Consider the following 10,253-nt stretch of genomic DNA (forward strand, 5'->3'; position numbering starts at 1 on the left):
TTCCCTGCTCAGTCACCAAGTGCCACCCTGCTGTGGGACAGATCTCTCTTCAGGACCCTGTCCTGGGTCCCTGTCCTCTTTGAGACTCCGTATCTGGTCCCAGCATGGAGGCGTGTCTGGCCATGCTGGCTGGAGCACACAGCTGCCTCCCAGCTGTTGTTCCCCAGCTTCCCTCTCACAGCTGGCTTTTATTGGAGGCAGCCAGCATGTTCTGGTGATGTCACTGCCCCACGCTGGTTCCAGCCTCACTAGTAAGCAGCTGTTGAACTGCACAGGTGGTTTCCCTAGCTGCCATCATTCTCCATGCCTGCAGCAGGTAAGATTTTTTTCTATTTCAGGGATGGCAGTATCATTGATGCCCACATGGAAGAGCAGCATGCGGTAGTAGTTAGAGGGTCATATGAGTCTTGGTAATCCTTCACCGACATCTCGGATCTGGGGTCCAGGCAAGCAGATCTCCCAGGATAACAGGTCAGGCTGGCAGATGGATCCCCCCATCCCCTGCAGATGGGAGTCTCCAACCACCACCACCCCCCGTTGCTCTTCTTTATGGCAGTGTTCTTGATCCTAGCTTTTTGGGGATTCCTGACCTTGCCTCTACCACCAATGGAATGCACTCCTGCTCCTCTGTTGCTAGCACTCCATATCTGTTCTCCAGGCAAACCACTGCACATGGGGATGATGACTTCTTGCTGCCAAAAGATATCTGGTTCCCACAAGGATAAGAAAATATAAACATAGTTACTCTTCATTTTTACTTGTATTACTGTTCAGTCTGTTCCTCCCTTTTTCTGTCCAACCTTCCTCTATATATTTCTTCCTCTCCAAGAATGTAATAAAGGGGAAAGGTAGTCATTTAATTATACTACTGTTTTCTCATATACAACATGCCCATAAATAAAATATGCATCTTGTTTTTGAGAGACAGATGGAGGAAAAAAAAGATCTTTCCTTGAAAATACTGGTAAGTGGCAGTAACTGAGTAGCAGCTGCAGCACCATGAATCTCTGCCTGGGAGGGGAAAGGGGAAATGGTGGATGGAAGTGTCTATAAGCAACAACTAGGGAAACTGCTGTTTCCCACTTAATAACACACACTCCAATTTCCAGGAGTTGAATTTTGCAAATAAAGGAGTATGTGTGTGTTGTATGTGCGAAAATATGGGAATATATAAAGTGCTGTGAGTGAGCTAAAGTTGTTTTGCATATAACTTAGCTAGTACAACCTAAAAACAAACAAATAAAAGCTTAGGATACCAGCAGTACCACACTCCTTTTCACCAACAGCATAACTTCCTTATACAGCAAAAAACTAGCAAATCTTAACTGTCCTTTGGAAAGGATTCAAGTTATGCTACCTACATACTTTCATGGTTACAGTAGTGGTGAGATACGGGGTTTAGGGAGCAGGCATTGATTGCAGATATAGTTTTTAACTTAATTGCTTTATAGATTTTTCTTTGGGAGTGTTACAAATAGAGTCAACTTAAACAATGCACCTTATGGTGTTCTGCTATATTAATTTTCCAGTTTTTTATATAGAGATTTCAAGTAAGCAATGACTCCTCTCCTGAAGGTTATCCTGTTCCCTGCTGTACATAGGGCTTTACTATAACATTCCTTAGTCAATCCCACACAAAGCAAAGTAAATGTTGAGACTTATATGAAGTGTTGGGAGAAGGATTATGTGTGTGGGGGGGAGGTTTATACTGTATATAACTGTAGAAATCTAAATCTTGGGAAAAGGGCAATATTCCCTCAAATGTTTCCTTTACAAGGATTAGTGGGTAGCATAACTTCAGAATAGAAGACACAATGGCTGTTTCCTTCATCATTCTATCTTCAAACACACAGATCGGTATTGGGTTAGACAGGGCTGACACAGGCCAAAGATCCTTCCCACATTTGTGGGGCAGAATCTGCTAAATGACGTTTTACAACCACACTACAGCAGTACAGCTTTTGGAAGTTCTGCTTAACAAGGGGTTTTCCTTAGCTTCTATGCTATTCGTAAACTTTATATTTAACAAGTAATGAGTTTGGTGCTTAGTATTGTTTAATTTCTACTTCTAATATATTTTTGTTTACCAAAATAAGTAATAAGCGGACAGTGTTCTGAGTCTCTGTCAAAATTCAGAAAATCATTTGCTTGGTTCAGAATAGTTAAGAAATATTTGGGGTATAGTCTCTGACACCACCTGAAGCACCCTACTGCTTTCTTAAAGAAACTGTGTCTGTAGTGAAACCATAATTCATGTCCTTCTTATTTTGCATAAAGGTTTATTAGCTTGTGATTTAAGTGAACCATCTGGTCCTGCTGGCACTGTACACTGTCAGACCCAATGCTTTTTCCTTGTAATATGTTACTTGAGGCAGTTAAATTACATATTTAAGTATCAAATCTGGCCTGTGCTTTTTCCATGTCCTAACATCTGGTCTTGGAAGGTTTTTTGCAACCCAAGCAAGGTCACATGGAGCCAAGATGCTTGTCTTTCTTTTATGGTTGTTTCTTTCCTTTTCCTTTGTCCATCTGCCACAGCCTCTTATTGGTAAAAGCGAATGCAGAAATGCATAGTCCTTTTATGATCTCAGTCAGATGAACACAAACATTTAAAGTTAAAATAACTGAAGACCTGAAAGAATTAACTAAGCATTCTCTGAGAGAGTGGTAGAATATGAGGAAGATTGGTCTTTTTTTTTTTTTTTTACTCCCTAGAGACTTGGATTTTTTGTTTGTTTGTTTTTATCTTATCCCCAACTTCTTTTTATGTGCTGGCCTTACTCAGCTGGTTAGAAGTGTAGGCTTTATAACACCCTTTGCGTCTTGAACACAGTGGTCCTTCACAGATTATTCCCATGAAGAAATGTAGTGTTCAGGTGATCAAATTCAGCAATTGAGTATATATGGAGTTGGCTTGGAAAATAAAGTTTCTGATGCAGTCACACAACACTAATAGTAAATGAGTTACTAATACTGGGTGCTGAGTAACTGTATTCTCCCAGGTGCCATCTCTTTTTATCCTGTCTAGAATATTTGACATAAAGATTTAGCAAACATGGCTGTGCTTTTGTCCATAGATGTAGGAAGAAAATATTTTATATTAAACTTTAGTTTCCTAATATGGCTATACTCTATCCTATAAGTATTCTGTAAACAGGATGCTATTCAGTAGTCTCCCCCATTCATAATTCCACTGGGTTTGAGAGCCGTGGAAGTAGCATTGGCAACTCACTTTAGAAGGAAATTTGTTATGTGATTTTTCAAATAACCTCTCAGATCTTTACTTATATGTTAATAGGCAATACCTAATTATCTTCTGGATGTCAAATTACCCCAGTCCCAGTTTGAGGGTGGGCTGGAATGAGTTACTTTATAACTTCTTTTTCATTAAATGCTTATTTTACTGGAATTCTGAACACTGAATTTCTTTTTAATAAGTATCTCCTGTTATGTAACTGGCTCCCTGAAATCAAGAAAAACAAATCATCAGTAGCATTTAAAGTTATTTCAAAATAAGCAAACACACCAGACTTATAAATAGTGCTTACCATTCCTTCCAGCATGCCTACTGTATATTCAACAATCGAAATTGCAGCAAAATTGATGAGTTACCAATACACTAATATTCTTTTTTTGTTTAATTTAAATGACCATAATGAAATGAGCTGTAAGTTTACAGCTCTGTAACTCTGAAATATGAACATATGTATTAAAAATGTATCCATCACGATTTGGCATAATTTGTCTTTACTCATGAAAAAAACCTCGACATGAGGTAGGTACAGTAACAACTGGTTCTCTCTAGGCAGAATGGGTGATGGTGAGACGGTTCATTAGTGGCCACTTGCATTTCACTTGTCAGAAGCATGACTAAGGGACCCATGCTTTCATGAGGAGTTTAGCAAGAGCATACAATTAAGAGAATAACTAGATGAAAAAAACACACACACAAAAATCAGCAGACTACAGCCCTCAAAGTATTTTATCCTTTCCTGAAGTTTAGATTTTGCCACCCATCAAAAGGAGCCTTGGCCTACATATTAGCTGCTGGCATCAATGTGTCCTGTTAATAACTCAAATTTGTCATGCTGCTGGTTTGGAGGATAGCTGGGACTGGAATCGTGGAAGCCAAAACCCTTTCCCCCTAATTAGGAAAAAGTCTGTTGCCACAAGGATTACGTCTTGGCAAGCAGCCAACTGACACAAGCCCTTGTGTTTGTTGCAGTTGGCTGGGCCCTTGTTTAATTGAGGTTACTGTTTGTTACAAAACAGATGGTTTTAGGGTTGGTGTACCCCCTCCCCCGCCCCAAATTAAAAAGAAACTGTTTACACAGATGTTCTGATCTTGGAACCATTGCGAGAAAGTGGAAGTGACTGATACACTCCACACCTTGGCTTCCCCATTGTGCTTTTACTGCTTTTCCCCTGGCTATGTTCAGTTTTCTTTCTGATGCTTGTTTCTGTGTTTCGCACCGACTTACGAACTTTTTGTTTCAATGGAATCTTTTTTTCCTTTATTTTTTTATTCCATTCTATGGAATGTTTCTCTTTCTGGTTTCAAGACACAATATTTGCTCTGTTTTGCACTCAAAGAATACTGCACCACAGATTGGCAAAGCATGGTTTGGATAGAGAAATGGCAATTTTATTTATACTACCCAGCTTAAAATGAATTTCATTTTTAGTTGCGTGTCATTCAAGGTCTCCTTCATACTCTTGATCTCTGGACAAATTCATTTCTATATATCTTGAGCTAGGAGCTGTAGGGTTTGTTATTTGGAAATCAGATTTATAACATAATTGTAAAACATTTACAGTGAAAAATGAAACTTTTATTTTTAAAACTATATTGTTTCTTAATTTGATATAGTTGAAAATTGAATGTGGTTTTTGTAGTCAGATATATTAATGTCAATAGATATGATACTCTCCAGCAGTGGATCTATTCACCTGTTGTGGTACATAATTTACCCTGTAAAAACATGTAAGGGGAAATTGAGCTTAGTGTAATTTTAAAAATCTATTTTAGGAGTGTGACTGGGCAGATGCTGGTCATGTGGCAATAGAGTTTTTTCAGGTTTGTTACATACAGGTGTATGGTTTGTACTTTTACCATTAAAGCACATTCTAAAATACTTGTATCATTCTTTGCTGAGCTCTGTCTGAATGGTTTTGTATGACAAACCTAAAGTATCTTTTTACAGGAAGTACCAACCACCTGAGATTATAGCAAAATTATTAACAATATCTCGTGAAATTTTATTTTTAGGATATGTCTGCATTTGAATGTCTGCTGTTTTTTAATGCTTGTTAGATAATACAATTGTAAATTCTAATCTAGTGTGCACAGTTTTTTCTAGAGTAGCATATGGTAAAACATGAGTATGAACAAATGGACAAACATCTGTGTAATGTCTACCCTAAAATACATACACATGCTCGTTCTGAATCCCAGTATTTCCCATAATATCAAACATCATTTAAAACATAAACAAGGCTGTGCCATCCTTGAATATCCTGGGTTACTCTTTGTACATCTCCTATATTGTCAAGTACTACCTTTTCTCCAGAAGACTCCTCAATGGAAGAATTTTTACAGGTTAAACCTTTATGTGTTCCTCCAACTGCTCAATGGCACACTTGCTATGGCAGGTGTTCTGGCTTCATTCTTAACACATCCAAGATATTTCCATCACCTTTTCTAGATAATTTTAGAGAAAGGAGGTTTCTGTATTCTCTGACATAATACTGCATTTGTCATCAATTAATTCTATTTAATATTTAGCCTTTACTAAACTGTTACATTTGTGGTAGAGTGCAAAGGCATATGCATTCTACAATAGTGACAGTTACAGGTTTCCCTCACTTTATGCAGGTTCTGTATGTGTGAATTCACTCTTATGCGATGACCCTTTTTATACCAAAATTTCATTATATGACAGGTAAATGCACTCTTATGTGAGCGGTGTAGTGGAAGCCCACAGTCAGCTGCTTTGTGCGGTGCATTGTGGCAGTGACACACATCAAAATACTGTCTCCTGTGTGGATCTGTGCTCTTCACTCGTCTGTAACACGTCTCTCTGGAGTTCCCATTCCCATTATGATAGTGCCCTGTGCTTGTGTATATCAGAATTGTCTCGTAAAAGTAGTACAAATAAGTCTGGGGGTCAGTGCAGTCAAGGTTTTGGAACATATCCCTATTGATACATTGTAAAGTGGGTTCCCTTTACGTGAATTTGAGTTATGTGCTGTTTTCCAGGAAGAACATGTACAGCATAAAGCGAGGGAAACGTATATTCAAATACCATGTGTCGGAACTGTTCAGTTATTTGACTACAGGACACATTATCAGTCTGTGGTACAAGTGAGAACTATGGCAACTAAAAGGACTGTTTTAGCGATTGGGGAAAAAAATAAACCTAAAAAAGGGCAAACTTGTTACTAAACTTGTTTTAGAGTATGGCACTGGATTATGTTAATTTTATTCATGTTTCATTAACAATTTGATTTCACAAACAGGTTTTGGTCCCAAGTAGTTTGGATAATTAACGCCCTACTATATTTATACCTGTGCAGGATTTCCATATGTTAAGGTGAAAATAACATGAATTGAAGATTAAATGGTATATTTTCAGTGACCAAATTGTTAGTGTGTTAATTAATACATGTTAATACATGACTAAAAAGTCAAATGGAGATAAACTTTATATTGTACATGTTACTTCCATATTTACTCAAATAGAAGATGACCCTGATTATAAGATGACTCCCCAATAATTAGATTCTTTATATGGAAAATTTATACATTTGTTATCACTTTCCAGGTATAGAATCTAATTATTGGAGGTTTGCCTTTTTTTGTCCCCCTCCCATGACTACAGTAGGTAAAATAAATCTGAGGGGTAAGGTAACCCCCTTTCCCCCTGCCTTCCTCCCCAACTTCTTCCCCCGACATCCCTTTCCTCGCTTCTTTACTGTGAGGCCCTTCACATGGAAGTGAGGAGCAAATTTGAAAATGCTGACTGTGAAATTAAACACAGCTATAGTAACATGTATATAGTACCCACATATTTAGTACATCCAGAATTGATGCGTGTTACCTTTCTTTGAAACTGATACAAGTTTTAGCACAGGTGCTCCATAATCACATTTTTAAATAGCACTTCGGCATCTATTTATATAGAGTAGAAACTATGCATGATATTTGTCCAAAGTCAAAAGTCTCATGATTTACTATATAGTTCATTGGGCTGGGCCCCCCCAGAGTCAACAGTATTTCAAGCCATGATGGGTGACTCCACAGCTCAGCATGTGTGTGTACTCCAGACACCACCACTCCCCCACAAAGGGTCCAGGTGCTAATTAGCTCCCCACTCATGACTGGAACCGGGTGTTCTTGCCATGAGTCCTGGGATCCTCCAGAAATTTATATGCAGATCAGGTCTGGTCTGGCCTGGCTTCACCTTGTGGAGGGTGAGGCCACACTAATCATATATGACAGGCTGAGAGAGGGCTTTTGGGGGAATTTTTGGGGCCCCATTTGGTGATGTTTGCCAGGCATTTAAGGCTGGTGAAGAAACAGGAATGATTGGAAATAGAAACAAAAGGCACAGCTCAGCTGTGGTAATGGAGAGGAAGTCAAAATGTACGTAGTGTAATGACCCACCATGTCTTGAAACAGTTGGCACTGAGGGGGACTGCACTCAGTGGGCATCTAGATATAGTTTATTCAGATGGGGTGCAGTAACCTAATCTCATGATAGGTTCCCATCAGCATGTTTTTCCCAGTATGGGCTATGTGTTTTATAGCCATGCTTAGTGTTGGCTGCTTTTAATCAGCTTCATAGTTGGTTTCTGTTATGGAGCACATGCTGCTTTTGGCAGCAATTTAATGACAAACAATGTATTGAATGTTTCCTTGTACGTGAACATAAGGCAAGGACCTTTACCCCACGCTGATTGGAGAAAAAAAACCCTGTCTTGTATTCAAATAATACTCTCTCTCTATCTCCCTGTCACACATATGCCAGCAGTATAAGGTATTAATAGCACCAATTCATTAGTTATGGTGTCTAGTAATTTTCTGTTCATCGTGTCGTACTCTTTTCTTTCTGTCTTCTCCAACTTCCCCGTCTTAGGTAGAGGAACTGATGATGGCCATGGAGAAGGTTAAGCAAGAGCTGGAGTCTATGAAAGCAAAACTTTCTTCTACTCAGCAGTCATTGGCTGAGAAGGAAACCCATTTGACCAACCTGCGAGCAGAAAGGAGGAAACATTTGGAGGAAGTCCTGGAGATGAAGTAAGTATTTCTTTCCATTTTAGATCTGTTATATTCTAGCACCCTTTCACTTCTCTTTCATTGCTGCTTTTTGGTGAACCAGAAACCATTATTCTGTTTACTTATTGATGGAAAGTTGCATCTCTATATGCTTTCTCAAAACTCTAAAAGAATCATGGACCATGAGCTATGCATATTTAAAAAAATGGAATAAATTGAGTATTCTGCATTACTACTTAAATACTATTTCTTTCCCTCACCCCTCAATCATCCACTTTGTTCACATTGATTGATAAGTATTTGCATTTTATTGGTATCCAAAAGTGCTAAATAAGGGCTTTATTGTGTGGTGTTCTTCCTAGACTATGTGGTCCTGCTTTATACATCATAACATTTTCTTTAAGGCAAGGCACAAATAAGTACAGCAAATAAGAGGAAGGAAGGGAGGGAAAGGTAAAAAATAATAGTAACATAGTAATAATGTCCTGAATGAAAGTGCAGATGTCTTCAGTGCCAGCTGATGATTTTTTCCCTAGATCATGACTGATTTATTAGCATTATTGGAATTAAGTTTGAACTTCTATATCAATCATGTTTTTCTCTCCTACCTATGTACAAGGACTCTTGAATACAACCAAGCATTGAGGAGGTAGGGTAAGGTGGAGAATTTGACTTCTGAGACTTAAATACTTCCTAATTTCTGACCATCCATTATAGATAAATAGCTATCCTTAGTTTAGGGAGACGTGGATCCATTTAGTTCAGTGATGGATAGGACTGCCAGCAGTTCATTAGAAACACTTTCAGTTGTTTAGCCAGCCCTGAAGAGAGAGAACATTTTTATTGGCAGGGCTAGCAGTGGCTCCTCCACTGTGGTTTTGTGAGCCATTATTTATTTATTCAACTTTTCTATGTTAACCTCTTTCCTTTTTGAAAGAAGAAATGATAGAAAAACAGCTGTTACAGAATGGAAAGAGAAGTGGCTCAGGTTTGAAACTCTAAGTTAAGAGTGCAGTGTAAACTGGTTCAAGCTCCCCAGGTTCATATCCAGCTATCTAACACAATCTGAGCTAGACCTGGCACAGAGACATTACAAGACTGCAGCCTTAGAAACCACACTTTTTATTTTTAATAAAAAATTTTATTGAGCTATAAAGTTGACTGCCTTGAGAGTTGATGTATTGGGGGATGGGAAGAATAGCTCTTAAGTTGAAGTGGGAATCCAAAGCAACTTGAGATATATCCCATATCCAATCTCCTGGCAGCATTCTACTGCCAAACTGCTGTTCCAAACCTTCACATTAAAATATATACATCTTATGCAATATATCCTGAAATGTATTTGTAATCAGGTAGCTCAAGCATCTTCAACATAACCACTCTTTTTAAAAATGATGACCAATCTTAACTAGTTAGTTATTGTTAGAAAGTTATTGTGCTGAAATTCAGTCTCAAGACCTAAATATACTGGTAGATCCATTGTGACCTAAGAAGGAAGAAGAGTAGTAGAGAAAGGTATTGCTGTCAGCACATAGATGGAAAGGTGGAAAAAGCATTAAATGTGTACATTTAACTAGTTTAATATGTTCTAGGCATATTTTGGCCTCCTTTACAGTTTTGTGAAGCTGATACAGGCATTCAAACTTTAATAAATTGGAAAGTATCCTCCCCATGAACCTCTGTTGTAAACTAGTCTTTGTAGCAGTTTCTCAGTCGGCTAAAGAATACTAGAGGTGCACCAATACATTGATCCAATATCAGATTGGTACCAATACTTATTGGATTGGTACCAATAAATGCTCGTGCTGCACACAGCCACAGTGTAGCACTCAGGCAGTGAGGAGCAGAGCTGGCAGCATGGAGAGATGCCTCCAGCTGGTAAGTCTGGTGTGGTGGAAGGGGAGGGAAGGGGTGTGGGAGGGCAAATCAACTCCCCCTGTGGTGAGGGGGGGGAAGGGGCAGGCACTGCCCAGGC

At 38.7% G+C, this 10,253-nt stretch overlaps 1 protein-coding gene across 6 annotated transcripts in view; it reads left to right on the plus strand.

The window, feature by feature from the left end:
* Positions 1–10,253, plus strand: part of ERC1 (ELKS/RAB6-interacting/CAST family member 1) — a 539,371-nt gene that overhangs the window by 329,945 nt on the left and 199,173 nt on the right. For all 6 annotated transcript variants that reach the window (XM_019515532.1, XM_019515527.1, XM_019515529.1 and 3 more), the window contains one exon: positions 8,139–8,299. In XM_019515532.1, coding sequence (XP_019371077.1) covers positions 8,139–8,299 — 161 coding nt within the window. The remainder of the gene's footprint in view (positions 1–8,138; positions 8,300–10,253) is intronic.

This window comes from Gavialis gangeticus, unplaced genomic scaffold, assembly GCF_001723915.1.
Source record: "Gavialis gangeticus isolate Ggan-Ray unplaced genomic scaffold, GavGan_comp1, whole genome shotgun sequence".
NCBI classification, from domain to species: domain Eukaryota; kingdom Metazoa; phylum Chordata; order Crocodylia; family Gavialidae; genus Gavialis; species Gavialis gangeticus.